At 33.2% G+C, this 22,382-nt stretch overlaps 1 protein-coding gene across 1 annotated transcript in view; it reads right to left on the reverse strand.

The window, feature by feature from the left end:
- Positions 1-982: 982 nt before the first annotated feature.
- Positions 983-22,382, reverse strand: part of LOC149957429 (ankyrin repeat and FYVE domain-containing protein 1) — a 28,261-nt gene continuing 6,861 nt past the window's right edge. The window contains exons 6-21 of the mRNA XM_090165553.1: positions 21,451-21,616; positions 20,501-20,708; positions 19,467-19,675; positions 17,050-17,147; positions 15,990-16,227; positions 15,514-15,935; positions 14,959-15,077; positions 14,741-14,897; positions 13,474-13,674; positions 11,317-11,493; positions 8,704-8,851; positions 8,059-8,149; positions 4,482-4,606; positions 4,214-4,360; positions 1,634-1,724; positions 983-1,372 (exon numbers count right to left, since the gene is read on the reverse strand). Of these exons, the coding sequence (XP_090021679.1) occupies positions 1,240-1,372; positions 1,634-1,724; positions 4,214-4,360; positions 4,482-4,606; positions 8,059-8,149; positions 8,704-8,851; positions 11,317-11,493; positions 13,474-13,674; positions 14,741-14,897; positions 14,959-15,077; positions 15,514-15,935; positions 15,990-16,227; positions 17,050-17,147; positions 19,467-19,675; positions 20,501-20,708; positions 21,451-21,616 (2,730 nt within the window). The 3' untranslated portion in view covers positions 983-1,239. The remainder of the gene's footprint in view (positions 1,373-1,633; positions 1,725-4,213; positions 4,361-4,481; positions 4,607-8,058; positions 8,150-8,703; positions 8,852-11,316; positions 11,494-13,473; positions 13,675-14,740; positions 14,898-14,958; positions 15,078-15,513; positions 15,936-15,989; positions 16,228-17,049; positions 17,148-19,466; positions 19,676-20,500; positions 20,709-21,450; positions 21,617-22,382) is intronic.

The raw sequence follows: 22,382 nt of genomic DNA on the forward strand, positions 1-22,382 counted from the left end.
AAATATAATAAATGTATATAAAGGTCTAGATAAATTTCGGGTCGTCTAAGCCTAACATAAAATACGGAATTGACACCTAGCAGACCCCGAGGAAGGCACGTGACCAAGAGCGCGAGCTCTCTAAGCATTTTAGTACTAAGTGCTTGACCTTTCCGCAGGCCGTAGTCTTTAGACACCATCTGTTGGTGACTTTTAGTATAATTTTTAAGCAGAAGACAATGACTCTCGCGACGATAGCACGAGCTTTCTTACCGATAGATAGCGCTTTTTAAGGATAGCCTGCAGATATTACGCGTTTCTGCTAGCTGTCACCTCCGTATTCACTCCCTTTGAAATATTTTATCTAGACCTTTATATACATTTCCTATATCTATGAAAAGGAGCCAATTTTGTAGAATCCAATGTTTTATAAACATTACGCGAGCGCAAGTGTGGTAAAACAACGGACTGCGACATTTCGCGAGAATTTAAATTAAATTATGTACGCGCGCGGAATTAAAAAAAAACTTTCAAACACTTTCAAAAATAAAACGGGCCTAAAAAACGAATAATTGACTTTTAGCGGCACAGAAAAACGGTCGCAAATCCAAAAATACCGGACCGATCGCGAAACTGAGACCGAAACCAGGTACAGGGAAACTTAATTCAGGGACCCAAATATTATAAAAACTCGGACTGGGAAGAACGAAAAACTAAAAAAACACCGCAAAAGAACGGAGCGTAATAAAACACGTAACTTTCAAATCGTATTTGTTATATTGTTACTATATATTATATAATATTATATTATATTATATATTGTTATTATTATATTTATAATAATTTTAAATTATGATTCAATATTTTATTGTTATTTTGGTTGATAAAAAAAGTATCAATATGGCTTGGTTGATCCTTCAAATAGACGCAGTGGAGATTTCTTGAGCTTCATTTTCTGACACTTCAAAGGCTAGTGGGATCATTAAAAAATTTGCATCAGGACTATTTCTTGTCATTCTGGTTTTATTATGTTACTTGAGGTTTTTTACCAAAATATACACAATAAAATTTTTATTTATTTAAACAACTGGTACCTTGGATTAATAATAGGACTTTTAGTTATATTATTAATCCGAGCTGGTACTTAATACAAATATTGAAGTAATTGTAAAATAATGATTTCAAATATATAAATTTTCTTGAGAAATTTAAACAAAATTATAGTTACATGGTCCAACCAATACTACAAACATATAAGTCCTAACTAGAAGTTCCTAAAGTTAAAACATCAAAACACATTTCGCAGACACGGACAGGCTTATTCAGACCATATTTTAAAATTGGAACATCTCGTTCTGAACATTTGGAACAAAGAACTCTCCCACAATGTCGGCTAGAAAGATATTAAGGTTTAAGCAAAATAACACTATATTAAGCAGAGGTTTATTAATGATTAGAGCAACAAAGCACAAAGTTTTTGAGTTAGCTCATATATTACAATTTGAATAAAAATTTTCATTTATTGAAGCAATTGAGTGAAAAATATATTGTAAAGTACCTAGGTTTTAGTTATCTGCGTTCATTTGAGCAAAAATCATTAATATACCCCTGTAAACCGGCTCAAAGTCCTTTCAGAGAGCAATTCAAAACTTACCAATGGTGTTTTCTGGTCGTTATTCCAAATTTACCTTCACAGTGCATGCACTGATCACCATCGCACCATGGAGGTTCCTGGGAGAGGTAATCTAAATAAAAGATAACTTAATGCATTCGAACAATTCCTTGTACCATCTAAACTAAAATAAACAAAATACATGACGGGTACTACGTTAAGTTTGTTTTAATAATACTTTTAAATATTTGTCAAGCTTTCGCTCCTTGTCAGGCTGCTTTCAATTTACTATTTCATTTAGCGTCATTCCAGTTTCTAGTAAGGTTTTTTGATAAATAATATTGCTTTATCTAATCTCTATTTTTAACATAATTTTTGCATTAATCTAGACTTTTTTATATAAAAAATTGATGTAGGCTTGTTTAATAATAAAATGTTTATTGAAAAATTAAATTGTAACGTAAATTAATTGGAATATTGAAAGCAGCCAGATGAGGAGCTACGTACGGCTCAAAAGCTTACCAAATATTTAAAAATAAACTAATTTAACTTATATTGAGCAATTTCACCGTGGTAACAATTATGATCTAAACTAAAAATTGGAGGAATGCAGTGGTATACACGAGGGGTCTGACATTTGCAAATTTTGTACGTGGGATTTTTAGTCTCAAAGTTATTTTTTAAAATCCAAAACTGATTTTGGTATTTCAGAGCACAGTTTTCGGGTTGATTTCTGGTTATTTCAGGCTGAATTTGAGATTTTGGAACTGATTTTCACCATGATTTCAGGTTTTTCAAGTATGGGTAAGTGCCATAGCTCTAACTGAATTTAATTTAAGGAGTGCAAAATTCAAGGAAAAAATGGTACCAAAAAAGGATAAAACAATAGAAATATAGGGGGCACAAAATAATAGGGTTTCTGGGAACGCCTATGAGTGTACTTAACCTATTTAAAAATTTAAATATGTAACATCTTAAGCCTATCATCATAAGTAACATAATAACAATAAGTATGACAATTACCGAGATTTACAACCAAACTGATTTTCATAGTTATTGCGTAATCAAGATATTTTCTCAGCACAGGGCCCTCTAGTGTCTAAAATATGAGAGACTTCTGCTAAGACAAAAATCATTACAAAGTTTTTCTCGGCGCCACAACTCATGTTTTTTATCACACATGATTCTCACATGGGCTTCAAAAAAAAGCCAAAGCCCCTCGCGACTCCAGAACGAACTCTCCGATATTAGGCTTAAATTTTTATCAAAAAGTAGTCATCCAAAACAGTAAGTAAGTCACAGCTTGAAGAGAGTATCAGTGCCAAAAAAGGTTTTGTTAGAAAATTAGCATTAAAGCAATAGGAAGTGTCATACTTATTGTTATCATGTTACTTATGCTATCATAAGATCCCCATAAGTAAAGGTCTAGCATAGAGCCCCATGTTTATGGCATTGTCTATGCCAGAAGAATATTAATGAACGACGATAGGGCAGTGGCGACACCGTTTTCAAAACTTCTACATATAAAATATTATCTTACTTGGTAGAGTAGCCACACTCGGGTTGATAAATAAATCCCACACAAAACGCGTCTAAATCTCAAATTTGAAAAATAAATACCTTCAGAAACAACTCTTATTTCTGATAGCCAGTTTTAACCCAGTAAATAAGCCTTGGCTGCAGTGCTAAGGTCTCGCGGCTGAGATTTCTCCCGTGTGGTTCTGTGTTTCAAAACGTTAGCGCATGGCTTGTGCGCATTCATAATGCATTTCACGAAATATTTTTCCGAAATTCATATAGTTATGTGATTGTCAAAAATTTAGCCTAGACCTTTGCTTATGGGGGTTTATTGTAGCTCTTTCCCTCCTCCCTCTTATACAATTACCTAAATTCTTTCAAATTAAGAATTTTTATTTAAGATTTTACCTCTCGAAAACTAAAACAATTATAAATTAAAAAACCAGTACTAAATTGTGGCTAAGATAATATTATTGATAATTTTTGTCCCTGCATAAAACTATTATACGTGATGAACAATTAAGCGACCCCTCGCCTGTAAAATTCAGCAACGTTTCTACAAATCCCTTTTCACTCATTTGAAAAAATTAACATTAAACTTTGTTGAACCCCTGGAGAAACCTGACATACTAGTTGCTCTGTTAAAATGTTTTGGTTCCCTAAACCAATAAACTCCTTTTTGTTCACATGCACATGTGTTAGGCAATGAAATTTGTAGGTGAGGTGCTTAACAATGTAATTTTCCAAAATATAGTTTTTGAGATGATTAAAAACTATTTTATTAAAATCAGAGTCTTTGTGCAGATGTGGATTAATCCACAATTAGGTAAATACTTTTCAGCATATAAAGGCAGTGGAAATGTGTTTGGAAAATTAAAAGTTTCCAAACATTTAATTTTCGTAAATCATTGTCACATCAAATTATAATGCAGCTCTAATTTCATTAACTTAATGTGTTTGCTAAAATTTCACCCTAGCAAGGAGCAATACAAAAAGCAAGAAGTTTATCAGTTCAACATCACTTGGGAGTTACCCCAACAATGACCGACCTTTTTTTTTGTTTTTACAGGGCTGAAGGATTTTTTCACAAAAAATATACATTACCCAATAGTCTGAAGAGCAATTGCTTTGTTGCGACTTGGAAGTTAAATATATTTACACCATTTCTATTACATGACCCCACACAGGCACCAGTGCGAACTATAGAACGACAAAGGTTTCCATTTCCATTCATGTACGCTAAAAGCAGAGCTGAAAGAAAATTAACCACAATTTACCAAGCAATAACTATTGCTGTACTTCTCATAATTGTAGCATAGGTGTATTATAAACAACATATTTTGATGTGCTTTATAAATTGAAAACTACTTACGGGAATTTCCTTCTGCATCTGGCTTTCCAATTGGATACTTTGGCATACACTCAATAAATAAGTCTAACATCGTAGCGGCATTTTCCTTTCCATACTGGCATAGCACATGAACTGGATTCTGCCCCCTTAAAGTATATATTAACATTTGAAATTTTAACATTGGGCTGCCTAAAAAACATGTTGAAGTTTGAGAATTTACATTTTTGAACTCTGTATTGTGTATAAAGTATTAACTGCTTAGATAATGTTTGATTTTTATAATTTATCATTGAAATTTACAATTTACAATTATTTCAAACACAGCATTTTTACTAATTTATATTAAATTTTAGAAATCATTTGGTTTTATAGATTTGTGATAGCTAATTAACATTTCCTTTGTAAATTATTTTAGGACAAATTTCTACAACATTCAGTGGAGTAGATAAAACTTTGGCCACCCAGAGCAATACTAGAGTCTAAACACTATTATTTACTTTAAAGATTGTGTCCTTGCGACTCTGTGGCTTAGTGTATCTTAATATTTATACTTTACCACCTTCTCTAGCAGTGTATTGGTTTTATGAAACTACCACAATATATCTAAAGCAGTTACCTAACTTAAACAATCTAGGGTCATTCCATGACAAATCGTCCAAAGGTATCCACCCTACCTTTTTAGATTTGGATAAAAATTTGCCTTAAGGGTTATTTTGGTCGTAAAAGCCGATTTACAAATTATTTTTAATGTGCGATAAGCGGTTTTTGAGATATTCGCTATAGAACTTTAGCAAAAAAGGCCTCAACACCGAAAACTTGGAAATTGATATCTCCGTCAATAAAAGTCTGATTTTAATGGGATAAAGCTTATTGTAAAGCATTTTTCTTATACAAACCAGCATAAAATTTTAAAAATTCTATATTGATTTTCTTAGTCTCAAAAAACAGTTTAAATTGAATGACCTTTGACCTTTATCTGTTACCCCAATTTTAGTGAAATAAATATTTTTTTTCGAATTCCCCGTTTATGATTTAGTCGGAAAGATCAAAATCCCAAAGTAGTATTTTTAGTTCTTTAGAAATAAATTATTTTGTACAACTCCTCGTGCAGTTTTAGAGACATGGAACTTGGTAAACATATCTTGTTAGTCCAGTCGATTTAAATTAAAAACGGGGTGTAACTAAAAAAATTGAATAGAATTTTTCTCTTTTGCAATGTGTTCCTAAAATCGGTCTGAACAGCCCCTGAAAAATTTCCATGAATCCCACCATGGGAAAGTGGTCAAAAGTGGTCACAGGTGGTCAAGGTAGATTTTATTTGGAAAATACGGTCGGGGAAAGTTTAAAAAAGTTATTCTGACTTCATGCTTTGAGATAAAAGGCTGAAATTTGGTGAATATACTTCACAGCTATAGGGGATAATTATAGGTCAAAGCTTTTTACCGCCGCCATCTTGGATTCAATATGGCGGACGCAAGTTCGGTGTAAATCTCGGAATATCTTATCAAAAAACCTTATAACGTATGCAAATACTCTTGATATTGTCTATTATCTATTTTTCCGGTTTATCACGGGCTTGCGCGGTAATAATATTTTCCCGCCATTCGCAAAATACAATATGGCAGCCGTTTCAACCTACAAGAGAGAGAATCACAATTGTTACTTGGACGATTTATGCCGAGTTTTGGTTTATTCTATAGGAAACTACATTCTCGGAGCGTTCCCGTCAAAATAAACACTATTTAAAAAAAGAAACATGAAATTAACCTAAATAATTTATTTTAAAAATTTTAAAACTTAAATATTTTCGGTATCAGAGTTCAATATCCGGTTTCAATGAGTTTTCGCAAATAGCTAATTGGCAAGGTCCGCAGGCCGACGAACAATTAAGGCTTTGGCTTTTGCATCGACAACTCTTATCGGAGCACCTCTTGGTACATTTGCAGCGTACTAAATTTAGTAAGCAAATTATAGCTGGTGTTAAGTCCATCGTTATCGGACCACCCTCTAATATCCATCCCCGGTCACTATGGTTCAGATTTTTGACGTTTTATTTCCATACAAATACAAATAGTTAGGGGAATACTCTCGGGTTTCACAAGTGAACTCTTAGACGCAACTTTTGAAAAAAAAAGGCTATGTAATGACCGTCAAAGTATCAGTTGATGTACCACCAAACATGGACTAATAGATTTGTATAGCCCCGTACCGTAAATAGATACAGAAACAGAAAAACCCTGTTCCTTTAGAATAAGTCCAAACTAAATCGTCCCAGTAACAATTGTGATTCTCACTCTTGTAGGGTGAAACGGCCGCCATATTGTATTTTACGAATGGCGGGAAAATATTATGAAGTCAGGATAACTTTTTTAATTTTCCCCGACCGTATTTTCCAAATAAAATCTACCTTGACCACCTGTGACCACTTTTGACCACTTTCCCAAGGTGGGATTCATGAAAATTTTTCAGGGGCTGTTCAGACCGATTTTAGGAACACATTGCAAAAGAGAAAAATTCTTTTGAAATTTTTTTTAGTTACACCCCTTTTTTAATTTAAATCGACTGGACTAACAAGATATGTATACCAAGTTCCATATCTCTAAAACTGCACGAGGGGTTGTACAAAATAATTTATTTCTAAAGAACTAAAAATACTACTTTGGGATTTTGATCTTTTCGACTAAATCATAAACGGGGAATTCGAAAAACAATATTTCTATTTCACTAAAATTGGGGACACAGGTAAAGGTCATACAATTTAAACTGTTTTTTGAGACTGAGAAATTCAATATAGAATTTTTAAAATTTTATGCTGGTTTGTATAAGAAAAATGCTTTACAATAAGCTTTATCCCATTACAATCGGACTTTTATTGACGGAGATATCAATTTCCAAGTTTTCGGTGTCCAGGCCTTTTTGGCCCTTTTTGGTAAAGTTCTATAGCGAATATCTCAAAAACCGCTTATCGCACATTAAAAAAAATTTGAAAATCGGATTTCTCGACCAGAATAACCCTTAAGGCAAATTGTTATCCAAATCTAAGAAGGTAGAGTGGAAAATTTCAAAAAATTTGGTCGATTTGTCGTGGAATGACTCTCTAGTAGGTTTAATAAAGTCTAAGATGTTATCACTTCTTTGGCCTCACAACAAAGTAAACATAACAATTATATATTCTAACTAATTCTAAAAACTATATCACTGAAACTGGTTTTAGTTCTTGAAACTCAAGCTTCTCTATTTTTCCAAAACAAATGTCATGCATTAAATGTAGATAATTTTCTTAAACCCAAATATTTTCATAAAAATGTTAAATAAATGAAACCTCCAACATTCTCTCATTAAACCACAATTGAGTTAATTTTCAGTTTTCAACTAATGTGCATGAATATTTTTTAGATACCATATATATCTCATATAATTATCATTCTGCTCACAGAATTACAAACATTTACAAAGGTTTTCCTCAACTGAGAGATAAAAACAATGTAAATTTCAATTTCATTAAAATGACAAAAACCTTTTCAACTGACTCACGGGAAGTGTTAACAAATATGAACCTCAAAGTATATATAAATACATTCTTGATTTAGTAAAATACCTCAGGTTTACTGCTTCCGCATTTATACCAGATTCTGTGAGTAGAGCTCTACATGAAGCTAGATTTCCCTTTTGACATGCAACATGGAGCGCTGAAATGATAATTAGTTATCACTATAAATTGTCCTAAAATATTTGGTTTTGTAACTAGCTCCAAAACGATTTTCGAAACTTGGAATTTGCTCATTGTTTCACACTTTAATCATACACATAGCAAGTTTTGTAACTAATTAGAGACACTAATAGAAGATAAATCTGCACTTGCCTCACTTTTTTAAACTCTTAAATTATCCATGTTTTTAGGTTATTATTTCTAGCTTTTTCCAAAATTTATATATTTATAAATTTCTGGACTTTTATAATTTTCATGAACATCTTAATTTTGTTAAGAGACTAGAACTTCATAAAACTGCCTGAATTTCCACAACCCCAAAAAACTGCTAGCTCTTTTTGATGGCATTCAACAATAAAATAATTAAAACAATACCAAGTGAGGATGCAGGTAAAATAATAGTTAATATTTTTTAAATATAATTTATTTAATTTTTTGATTTTGTTGCTCAGTGAAGGTAAAAATATGTTCAAGTATTGAATTGGAAAGAAATAAAATAGCCTACAAAATATTCTATAACAGAAGCTTAATTACCATTGTTCAAGTTGGTATCAACTGCATCAAAATCTATGCTATTTTCAATAAGAATAGAACAAATAGTGCTATGATCCTTTATTGCAGCCAAATGAAGAGATGTTTGCTTCTGAGGTGTTTTATCATTAATGTTGGCACCAGCCAAGAGCTGAAAGAAAGATTTAATTAACACTGAAAACTTCTACTTTAACCCTTTGTAACAGTATGAAATTTGTGTAGGCATTGAACAAATTAGAGACAAGCTGTACCAGTAGTGCTTAAATAATATAAGAAAATCCTGTCTTTGCATATCCACACTATGTTAACATAGTTCAGGTTTAACAGCCTCCCCTCAAATTTTCCCTCCATACCATCATTGTGACTATTATGCGGCTCAAAGGTTTGAGCACCTTGGTATGCATCGGTTGGAGACGTATGACTTCTTCAACATCCCGGACAAACAGATTCTTAAATTTGTGTCGGAAATAGGACTTTTTACCTTAAGTCACAGGATGGGGGTTGCACAATGGACCTAAGGTCGAAGTGCATGGCTTTCCACCCCTTTCAATAATAATAATAATAATAATCATTGAAATCATTGTTATTTACTTTATCTTCATCGTATGATCTTCCTTGCAAGTAATGATCTACCACATTAATATACAGTAAATACACAGGAGGTAAAAAAAAAACGATCCAATGGTAATAAGTCAAAATTTAATTTTAGTTTTGAAATTTTCAGGTCACGAAGCTCATGCACATTACAAACGGAAAATATTAATTACCTTGAACCACGTCTTCAAGGTCATTTAAATTTTATCTTAAGAACCATTAGAGGTACAAAGTTGGTTTCAATAAGAAAAGTGTTCCCTGTCAAATTTTAGGACTAAATAGCTTTCAACATAACTAATTTGACCAATAACAAGTTGAAGGACTAAAAAAAAACAAGAAGGATGTGATGAAAATTATGTACCAGAGACCAGGACTAATAACTAAAGTACGCATGTTAGAGTATCAAAATTTACAAGACATTATCATCTGGTAGGGGTCTTAACAATTTACAAACTTGGAAGACCTTCAAAGTTACTCTCGAGAACCAATGGTTCCAATTTAATAAGGGTGTAAATTAAAATTTTAGTTTAAATGACGTTAACCCGATGCAACCACCATAATGAAAACTATTTGAACCATTTCTCAAAATCCCTTGGTTCGCGAGATAAACTTGAATGACCTTTAACCATTATTTTATTGTTTACACTCACAAGTCAGTATAATCCAATAAAAATTTATTAAATAAAATAAAAATAAAATAAAATAATATTATATTATAATGACTAAATTTAGCGTAATAGTGGAGTGGAAACTAAGTGGATACACAAACGCATGCCAGCAGCGTGTGCGACCTTTGTTGCTTAAGATGCAAATACTTCTTTTGATGCAATTTAGGAAGCCAGTGTCAGCTTCTTCAAAGTCATTTAATTTCATCAATAATTACTGTAATTTTTTTAATTGATTTTGGTATTTATTATTATTATTATTGAAAGGGGTGAAAAGCCGAGCACTTCAAACCTAGGTCCATTGTGCTACCCCCAACCTGTCACTGAGTAAAAAGTCCTATTTCTGGCACAAAGCTAAGAATCCCATTGGCCCGGATGTTTAAGAAGTCAAACATCTCAAACCGGTGCATACCGAGATGCTCAAAACTTTGAGCCACATAATAATCACAGCTGCAATGAATGTGAGAGGCAATTTCCTCTTCAACTAGACAAGCCCTACAAATTGGGTCATCACTGACTCCAATAAGATTTAAGTGTCTGTTAAGTTGCCAATGGTATGAAAGTAGGCCTGTTATCAATCTTATATTGGTCTTAAAGAGTGAGAGTAACTCTTTTGCTCTGTGCCTGGATGGGCCAGGGATTAACTCCTTGGCTGGCCTTTGACTGTCCATCTCAAGCCAAAGCTTGAGTTGACATATACTTGGAGACCAGGCTACGTACCAGGCCACAGGGGATGGGTAGAGCAGGTTCTGGCCATCTAAACCCAGCCTTTGCACCCTACCTAGCCAAGGCATCAGCCTTTTTATTCCTGTGATTCCCTTTATGACCAGGTATCTAATAAAGTTTAACTTTATTGTGGGTCCCAAGAACAAAAAGGAGATCTAAGAACCAGTTTAGAAGTAATACCATACTGCAGATTAAGAGCATTAAGAGCAGCCTGACTATCAGAATAAATTTGGAGGACCTTCCTGTGATGCATCTTTTTCAGACAATAGTCAGTGCAGAAGCAAATACCAACGATTTCTGTTTGGAAATGATAGGGTGTTCCCCTAGGCTTTCATAAAAACCATAGTTCTTAGTAAGGCAGTACATCCCAGAGTCTGTACAGAATTGCTCTTAGAAACATCGTTAAACCTGACCACCTCACCTCTGGTACTCAGGGAAATATCCATGCGACTTGAGTAGTTAACCTCAAAAGGCTTACTAAAATGTAATTTAGCAGCCGGATTTTGGTATTTAATGCTAACTGCTACAAACTTATTGATTTTGGGGGCATATAGACTTTAAAGTAAAAGGTATAACTGAAACATGAATTTATATAATTTGCTAAGAATACCAGAACTGATAATAATCCTACCAGATTCCTGACAATAATTTCTGCATTGCTTTCAACTGCTAAATGAAGAGGAGTCAATTGAGTAGAATCTTTCAGTCTTGAATGAATGTTGACATTTATGCTCAATAGAAATAAAACGCTTTCAATGTCACATTTTTGGATAGCCAGATGTAAGAAATTCCTCCCTTTAGTGTCGTACTATAAATTTAAAAATGCAAAATTAGGAATAAAACTTTTAGTAGGTCGATTTTATCATATTAGTATTAACAATAAGAGTTAACAACTTGGGCTATTAAAAAAGATTGAATTCCCAAATAAAATACAAATTATCAAATAGCACAACTAATTACAAATAACCCAACATTTTAGACCATCCTATGATACTTACACTTACATTTGAAACACTAGGAATGATAAATTCTAAAAATAATAACTAGTGTTTGTACGGGGTCAAAATTAAGTCAGAGTCTGGGTCAGGGGTTAAGCTATCCCCGAAAAAAATAAGGCGGGGGTTGGGAAAAAATGTAAGGGGTTTTCAGGGTAGGGGTCGGGGTTAAGCTATCCTAGTTTGGATCAGGTAATGCCACCACCGAAAAAAATAATACTGGTTTATTTATAACTAAAAGAACTAAATAATTTCGTGGAAGAAGGTTTATAGTAAAAAAATATTACCAAATAAATAAAGCTAGTTTCCAATTCCAAAGTTCAAACTTCAAACATACAATCCCGAAAATTAACCCCCAAACATAACACCCCCGACTTGGTTTTTTATCTTCTGTACAAGGGCCGAGGTCGGGGATTTTTGGGGGCGGGGTCAGGCTTCCCGTACGAACACTAATTATCTAGACTCGTTTCCTGCTGTCTTCTACAACAGTTACCGCAACAGTTTTGGAATTAAATCTGTTATAATGCATCCCTTAATTGATGCATTGTGGCTGATTTTTAAATTTTTAGAAATAACTATTTTAAAAATTATTAAGAAACCAGGGTTGTAAAAAAAACTTTTTTTTATGAAAACCCAAAAAACCAGTTTATATGGTTTAAACCAGGTTTTTTAAAACTCTTGCTTTTTTACTTTGTTTAATATTCGCTTTTGTTTAACCGTGAATACATATTAGAAATGAACTAAAATTTTTTTAAAGTTTGTTTTAGTTTCGTTTTTTACAAGTCTCCCCAGAACGAAGTTTTAGTTTTAGTTTCATTTTTGATTGTGTAAATGCAGGGTACCCTGACCAAGAAAATGCCTCGAAAATTTTATAGAAAAAATAGTAAATTTTCAAGGGAATGAAAGGATAATATAGGAAAAACCATAAGCAAAAATAAGGATTCTTATCGGAAAACAGTGGATAAAATAAAGTTAAATATAGGTTATATACTACATATGAGAAAACTTAAGGGGTGAATAGCAAGGTATTGAAAATATAGGAAATGTGGTTGCCTTTTAAATGATTAAGAAATGTAATCATTTCGGTAAGAAAATATACAAACATTTTGGAATAATTTTTAGTTAAATAAAAAAAAATATTATTAAAAAACCATTTTTTTAAATCAATTGGTTTAAACCATGATTTAAACCAGCAAACCCTGTAAGAAACAGTAGCATTGAAACTTGATGGTTTTATCCCATTTCAAATTGTTAATTTTTAGCCTTTTGCAGCTAGCAAGGGGTAAAATAAAAGATGTTTCAGTCTTAAGATATTTAATTTTCAATAAACTAGAAATCACTATTGTACAGTTAAAAAACCTACATTTACATAACTGTACAATAGTGGTTTTATGTTTTTAAAGTTATCATGTACAGGACTGTCCATCTGTAATTAGTAATTTCCAAGTAATGTTATTAGCCAATTGTCTTTTCTTGAGCGCTTGAGATTGCCCTGATCAACATTTTTGATTTCATTTACTTGCTCAGATCTGCTCTGATCAATTTTAGCACATTCCATTTACTGTCAATTTTGAAAGATCAACGGATTGAGAACTTGCTTGGAGAAAGTTTATAGTGTGTTTCAAAGCGCTCAGCTCAATCAGAGCAATTTTCTGTGCATGCTTTTTAGCTCTGCAATATAATGCGAATCTACGATTTCCATTTCTTTCTCAATCAGAGTGAGTTTAATTATATTAGAGCCAGATACGAAGTCAAAATGAAAACTATAATATTTAGGCATAAAAATGTCATACTTGTTCAGCAGCATTAGGTGTTCTGGCAAGTATTGCTTCGGCAGCTTTGTTATTTCTTGTCGTCATGGCAGCTGCAAATGGTGTAAGCCCACCTTTGTCACGTAATGTTAAATCAAGCCCAGGATGAGATAACAGCAGTGAGATAATTGTTGGATGTTGATTGGAAATGGCTACATGTATTGGTGCTTTTCCCTCAGAATCCTTTTAAGAATTTAAAGATACTATACAACGAGTTGCAAATATCAGTGTAGTTTCCTTGCATAAACTTATGTAAAATTTAAATATTAAAGCAATAAAAGTTAAGTATTGAAAATAAAACATGTGAAAAGCTAAATCTTTCTACATCAAAGGTCCACAGAATTTTTTTTCAGGTTCTCCTCCCCTTCCATCACATGACTCAGGCACACCTTGCTTCTCAAAACACATTATTATGTAGCTCCACCCTCAACATTGAAATGATCCTGTGGTCCTTTAACTAAACTTAGTGATGTTTAATTTAAACAGTTTTAGAAAACTTAACTTCAAAATAAATAATACAATTAAAAGCTGAGTTATTTAAAATTTCCTATGGTACCCAGGCCCGACAAGAGAGGGGGGAAGCTAGTACAAATTACCGGGGCCCGTGCAGCCTAGGGGCCCGGGTTTCAACAAATGAGGTACACTTTTTCTGGGTTTCTCTCCGAGAAAGTAAAGATATCTCCAGCAGTAACGGCTTTTTTTGAAAAAATCCAGACCAGTGGTTTTAATAATCTATAACAGTTTTTTTGCGGTTATAACCTGCTAAAATATAAACAGTACCTTTTAATTAAGTAAGTAGAAATTGTCTGCAGTTATTGTCGTAAATAAGAAACTAAACAAATAAAGCGAAATAACTATATAAAATAACCTAATTCTTTTGGATTTCCTCGGGAAATTCCCCCTAGTTTTTGTGTATGACAGAAGCGATGCAGCGAACTTTAAACCTACCGAAAAACTGGTAAAAGTAAACCGGTTTCTAAATATGAAACAAAAAATAAACTAAATTTCTAAATAAAAACTATTAATTTACTAAAATATTCTAATTTAAAAAAAAAAGCCAAAAAAATCTGGATTTTTTTTAATAACCGGATTTAACCAGGTGGCTATAATCGGTATGGCTGGTTCTATGCCAACCCTGCTTTTGGGGCACGGAATTTATATTTTCCCGGGGGCCGGGCCCACTCGCGGCGGCCCTGATGGTACCCAGTATGTACAGTAAAGTTGAATAATATGTACACTAAAATCTTACCTGAATATTAACATTTGCATTATGCTCAATTAAGCATTGTACGACGCTCTCCAAACCCCATGCTCCACAGAGATGCAAAGGAGTTTGGGCATCACGACCTTCCTCTTCACACTGACCGTCTAATCCTGGCTTTCTTGATGTATCAACGTCACACCCACTTTTATAACAAATTTTTTAATCTTCAATCAGCCACCAAAGAATATGATTAAACAACTCACCTTCGAATTAGGAAGCAAGCCACGGATTCATTGTTTTCATCTATTGATCGATGAAGTAAAGTTTGTTGACAGCCTCCAGGCCCTTCTCCCCAACAATCAGTATCGCATCCATACTTTACCTAATATGATATTAAAAGCTGATGCATTTATACATGATAAAAAATTCTTACCAAATACTAAACAGCAGTAACAAAATCTGTAATAAAAAAATAGGCCTATCAATAATTTTGAGTTTTTGCAATATTGTATTTTGGGGAAATCTGTATTTAAACATATTAATGGTTGGTCTGGGAAGTTAATTTTCTTTTGGGGAGACACTGTCATATCTTCCAACTAGTTTTTTTTATCTATCCAAACAGTACACTAAATAGTTCAAAAATAGTGTGAACTATAAAAATGTTAGAAAAATTATAAAAATATCCCCAATGAATCAAACCTGTTGTAACCTAATAGTTAAACTTAAATACTGTAGATTAAGTGCTGCTGGGAAGTCTAAAACTCTTTGAAAAAAAACTCCAACCATTGCATAAAAAGGAAAATTATCCATATACTTACTAAAATAGAAGCAACATCTTCTTGGCCACTTTCAAGAGCAACCCAAAGAGGAGTATTATTTTCAGTGTCTTTTACGTTTAAATCCGCACCATTAACGCACAAAGCTTCGACAACAACTGGGAGATGTCGTTTAACAGCTAACTGCAACGGTGACTCATCATCGCGTGTACTGAGCGTTATATCAGCACCATTTTCAATAAGAAAAAGTGCTCCGCGCGAATCTTGTTCTATCACTGCACGGTGGAGCATTGTGGAACCTTGAGAATCTGTTACATTAATATTAGCACCCCCAGCCAGAAGCTGTTGCGCAACACTATGAAGCGAGCACTTTAGCGCTAATGCTAGTGGGGTCTCATCAAAGGAATTTTTCAAGTTGAAGTTTGGAACGATAAGAAGAGACTCTGATTGATTTCTGGCATTATCTAAAATAAATTTATTGTAATATTGGTAGCAAGTATATAGCTTATTTCGAATACTTTTATGATTGATTATAGCCTGAACAGCATCTTCCTTTTGAGACAGAATAGCCAGATGCAAAGGAGTTTGCAAATAGCAAGCATTTGAAGTTGTTGACTCATCAGTTTCTTTGTATGTAAATGGTGATGTTATATCCGAAGCAGCAGTTTGAAGATTAGGATTGGCTCCTTTTTTTAGCAACACAGTTACTAAAGACGAAAGACCTTGAGAGCAAGCAATGTGAAGTGGACACTCCCCCTAAAAGGTTGTATAATTAAAATTAAGTACAAAATTATTACTACCAAAACCAAAAATTATAATTGTAAAAAGCGCCATGGCCGGATATTTTGAAAAATACTGCATTAAAGAGTAGAGCATAGTGAAGGTTCGTATTTTATAAAATGATAGTTTGAAGTAGGGATGCACCAATATGGGTACAGCCGATATGTCGGCCGACCGATATATCGGCTATCCGTGGCCGATATTAATAAACTCATCTATCATAACAGTAGTGTATAAGATAAAATCATTGTAAAAGACGGTTCAGTGCACGGTCATACCATTTTATTATAATTTTTCATTTAAAGAAGTTTGCCAGAGCATATCCAAATATGTTTCTTTTCATTTTACTTGATACATATTATCTATCACAAATTGAATATCGTACATTTTATTGGTTTACACTCGAAACCCCAATCTAAAAAAATTGTCTAGTTTCTGAAGTCTGGCGTACGTGGCGTAGCCAATCACTCTTTGGGTCTTTTAAAAAATTCTCAGACCACTAATCCCCAATGTTTTTGAACGGTGGCTTTCAGACAGTGAAATATTAATTTTTTCTTAGTTTTGCTTGAGTTTCAACTACTTAAACAAACCTTAAAAGTATATCTATAAGATAATTTGAGTAACAAAAATAAATATTTAATGCATCCAAATTTCCAATCAAATAACATACGACTTGGTTATTTGATTTGAGGGTTTGAAAACATTCAATCAGGACAGATATTTTGGCATAATAAACAGTTTCTTTATGACATAAAAGATTTTTCTTAAAACTAAATTAGTAAAAAAAATCAATCAGACCTTACTGTTAGCTAAGTTGACTTTAGCTCCATGATTAGCTAAAAATATGCCAGCAGCTTCTTGATTTTTCTTAGCAGCAATATGCAGTAAACCTTCACCTTGATAACAAGAAAGAAAAAGTTAGTGAACAAATATTAAAGCCAGGGTCATAACAACATAATAATAATAATAATAATAAAAGGCTTTTATTCGGATATCTCTTTCAACATAGCTGATTTACAAAGAGGTCCAACAATTAAATTAAATAAAACTACACCATGATTTATCTGTATGTTAAAAGCTATAATTGTACATCAAAAAGAGAAAGATAAATTCATTTTGAAGAAAGCTAATGAAAATGTGATAAGAGTTGCAATTTCTATCAATAATCACAAAACTATCATAAGGTCCAAATAAGTCACAGCAGAACTACATGAACCGAAATTATCAGCGTCCTATTCCACTAACATGGCCGGCAAGTTCTCCATATTCCCCAACCTTAGTGGCCGCGTGTCATCTCCCCCTCCTAGAAAAGAGAACCTCCCCACCTCATCGGCGAAGGTTTGAATACGCTACCTGGCGATGGCCGACCTAAACTTTTTCGAAAAACAAATAAATAAAATATGATGCTGGGGGAAAAATAACAAGTGCATCATGTGTCAGTGGAAGAAAGGTTGTAACTATTAGAAGAAACGCTCAAGGTAAGAAAGGCTCAAACAAATATCATCGTGTTCAGTTGATATTAATTAATGAAGCCGAGTTAACGACCAATAAAAACTAGACTAACTTGACTACGTTAAGAATCAAATAAACCAAATAAAGAACAGAGAACCACTGTTGTACAATAAAAACTTTATTAAAAAAGGCTATGCTACGGCTGTTTCGGCGCTAAAACTGGCGTCGTCGTCAGGCAAAACTAGTTTTAGCGCCGAAACGGCCGTAGAATAGCCTTTTTTAATAAAGTTTTTATTGTACAATAGTGGTTCTCTGTTCTTTATTTGGTTATAGCATGTACAAGTTAGTCCTAAAACATATTTAGTACGTTAAGAATGATAAACAATAAATATTTGTATTATTTTGTTAAAATAATTGTACTTGTTTTATTTGAAATATAAAACTGAATAGCAACCTAAAGGTAGCTAGCCTAACTCTTAAACAATATCATAATTTTTTTCTTATTTCTACTATTTCTTTTCTTGTGGTTTATTTCAGTTTCTTCTTCTTCCGTAGCCTTCTGTTTCTTTGGTCTTTCGGTATTCTTGGGTACTGCAGGCCTAAATATTTTTCTCTGGGTTTCATATATCTTAAGTAATTAAGTATATTTTCTGGTTCTAATAAAACTAAGTATTTCTCTGCAGCTCTTTCATACATAAATGGTCCCGTAAGATTAGTTAAGAAGGTTTTAAATTCAACTACTTTTTCCATATTGGACAGCTGCTGTAGCTACCGCCTTCCACTGACCTCTATCAATAACACAACACAGCTAAGCCTAGGTTTGCAGACTTAGATTTAAAAATTTCTCTTATCTTCACCAAATGGCGGTCTAGTTACCAGTGATATTTTCCCTGTAGTCGCGGGAGGCGGAAAATTAACAAGGCCCCGCTATTTAACCCACAGAGAAATTGCCGTCCGAGAAAAATTTGCTCGCTGATTATTTTGGTTCATGTATTTCTGGCCACAGTTACAGAATTAATTTCAATGAGCACAGCACCCTTTATTAAGTGGTAGGTATTATAAATCAGCACCTCATATAACATATTTCATGCAAAGCATCATTACGAGTCACTATTTTTAAAATTGCCAAGAAGTTATCGCTGTGTTTAACTTCCAGTACACTTCCACTTTATGTCGTCTGCCAAATAATCAGAAAATTTCCTACACTAAATTTTTAAACCAAAGGCTTACGGGAAGATGAAACTCTTTCCATAATACAACTAGCAATTACTTTGAAAAATAATGATAATTATACATGTATAATCAGAGTATAAAATTTCATATTGAAAACAATTGTTTCAATTTTCAAGGTACTGATTTTAAAACTTACGGCTCTAAACATGTTTTGTGTGGAATTTTTTTTTTTTGTGGTTGACCTAAGTTGGTGGTATATATGGAAGCTAAGAAAATATTTTAATAACCAATTTTTAAAACCAAAATGATGCTACTGTCTTTTTGGAATCCAATCATTTTCTTAGCACATGAACAATGCTAACTACATGGGATGGAGTTCCATGCAAGGCTTTAACTTATGGGGTCCTCAAGATAGGCTTATGAAAAAATTAGTGATAAGTATTTTTGTTTAATTATAAAAGATTATTGTTTGGCTCACCTATGGAAACAAATCATATATGTTCAGTAAATATTAACCAAAATTTCAATATTATAATATATTACATTATCTTAATTTTTTGTCGACAACAATTTATTTGTTTAAAGCTTACCACTAAATGAATTAATAGCATCAACTGAAGAGCCTTTAGTCACTAGCTGACTTGCAAATCCATTATCACTTAAGTCTCCATTTAGAAGAGCCAACCAAAGAACAGTAAAATTGTCAGCATTTGTTAACTCAAGATTCAAAGAAGGTTGATCTAAAAGAACTTTGAACACAGGCTCATTTTTTGAGGTGATTGCACGATGTAATGGTGTGCTGGAAAATTTAAATTTTTAATATAAGTAACGTGCTGCAAATCTCAAATTGAAAGATGCAAAATTTGCTACAAATATCTAAACACTGATTATTAGCAAAACATTTGCTGGAATTTACTTAAAGAAACTTTGATTCAGATCAATATAATCACACTGCGTCTAATATGTAGACACCATACATCTCTTTAATAGCTTGGGAAATTTAAGGTAGGCAACTTACATTTTTATGCTTTTGAGTCTAAGAAAGGAAGTTCAACATAAAATTGGAGATTTGACCTTGGAGGAATGAACTACTACCAGATGGGAATAGTGGATGGATTTGTAGCCCCTTGGTTTTTGGGTTGGTGCGTTGTAAAGTCCTGAAACCTCTGAACGGAGTAATTGCAGAAATGTTTAAACATTGATGGTAGCTTGAAATCGCCACAGTCTTACAAACTAGCCCTAACACTGAGCGTTTGTTGAATTTTCATGCCTGGAATATAGTAACCAATGGTCGGTGTTACACATATTCAATTTTCCCCTCCAGTAGTAGCTCTTTTCTCCAAGAATATTGGAAGATATTGGCCATTTTAAGCTATATATTGCAGAGTTATAGTTATTTGAAAATTACTTTAGAAGGGATAATTTCAAATGCCTTGCCTCCTCATAAATAACACAGGTAGTTTCACAACTCTCTTTTTAGAGGGCGAGGCCAAAGCATAAGACTGCTGTTAAAATAATTTTAGGAGACTAGACAGAAAATTGACCGACATTTATGGTTATAAAAGTTACAAGATATGTAAACAATATGAATTGTAAGAATTAGTGTTTAGCAGAAAATGCTTACTCTCCATTTGAATCCTGGAGATTAGGATTGGCACCATGAGATAAGAGACTTTTGGCTATTCTGCCCACACTTGCACTTCGTTCTGATTTACATTCATCACATCCTTTAAGGCCAGCAAGAGAATGAAGCACTGTCTCTCTTTCTAGTGGTGTTGCCACATCAACAGCTGCACCATGTTCAGTTAAGAAAGTGGCAGAAAATTCATCACCTGTAAAATATCAGCGGAAAATTTTTCAAACATTAGTTACAGCATAAGACATTTATGATTTTAATTCTTGATCATGGACTACAAAGTGCTGTTGAGAGGACAATGAACGATTTGGTTGTACAATAAAATATGGTAAGTAAAAAACTTTGTCCTAAAGTCCTGAAATGGACTAAATAATCATGCTAACGAAATAGCTCTGTTTACTTCACACAACTAAAATATCGCCGACTCTTGCAACTTCACAACAGTTGCATTACAATGGTGATTAAGTTCCAATCTATACTAGACAAATAACTTTTCTTGGGTTGTATAAATCCAGACGCACTCCCACCCTCAGAATGAAAGTTTATCATTTATCCTCGCTTAAAGGTAAGGGTTGCCTCAATTATAAGAAAGTCTTAACAAGTCTATACCAATTGTGGTAAGTCTTTGAGTGCTTATGCCTATGGTAGCGAATTAGCTTAGTAATAGCGTGATTGAATATTTTGATTTTCCAAAGTATAGGATAAATAAATTTTGTTCTAGATATTGAAATTCCCAATCGGAATCATTTAAATTCATTTTATATATAAATATTGTAAATTTTTCTGTGTTAAATTAGTTTTGGAAGTTTTTTGTCTAGATTCCCCTCAGTGTGAAAAAAAGCAATTTCTTCATCTCAGAATCTTACTCTTACGCAAAATTGAGAAAAATCAGAAAAAGGTTATTCTGTTCTATATCCTTTAATACATGGTTAAAATACCTCGATCAACTGCGCGGTGAAGTAGTGTTCTTCCAGCATGATCAGTCACATTAAGATTAGCTCTGTGAGACACAAGTGTTTTAGCCACACTTTCTTGTCTGATTTTCAAAGCAAGATCGAGAGGTAAATCTCCCAGGTTGTCTACTTCATTCAGTTTGGCTGGCAGCTAAAATAAATAAAATTTTCCTTAGAGTATTAAAACTTAATTGATTATAATTTAAGGCAAAAATTAAGAATATCACCAATCATGGCAGACAACATTAAACAAATCAGTAGTAAATGGAAACAATAGCGTATTCACTTGGAATGTAGGATTCATTGCACACTGAAAGCAGCTGGAGAAATGGGCAGGTATTAAACAAAATCGAGTGTAATACATATATTTTTTTAAATTCATTGGCTGGCTGCTGTTGCTAAGAATCCACGCTGTGGGCCGAAAATGAAGGACACTCACTCGGAAAATAGACTTACCAGAAAATTAATCTAAGAAACCTCAATAAGTTCTCAAACTGAATATCTAGTAGGATTTGCCTTGTTTATCACTCAATTGATCCAGTTTTGCATTAAATTATGTATTTAGATGGTTTAAAAAGAGCACAGAAGGTAAGTTAACTGGTATTTGAGACAAGGATTAATGGTAATTACACACCAAGTTTAGCTTAGATCATAAAAAGTGAAAATAATCACGTGCGTCTTAATGTTATGGCCAAACCTATATGTGTTACCATTGCAAAGAACACAATGAACAAGCTACTAATAGTATAGAAACTATAGTGGAAATTTTCAGCCAGAACAATAATGAGTTTAGTGGCCAGTGTGGTAAATAGTGATCAAGATTCAGGTTAAAGACATGTTCTGGCTTGCACTTTTTTATGAACTATTTTTTATTGTATTATTGAAATTTGAAATGTAATGTTACTACTCTACTTTAA

This window comes from Leiobunum rupestre, chromosome 2, assembly GCF_980474605.1.
Source record: "Leiobunum rupestre chromosome 2, qqLeiRupe1.1.hap1, whole genome shotgun sequence".
Lineage (NCBI taxonomy): Eukaryota > Metazoa > Arthropoda > Arachnida > Opiliones > Sclerosomatidae > Leiobunum > Leiobunum rupestre.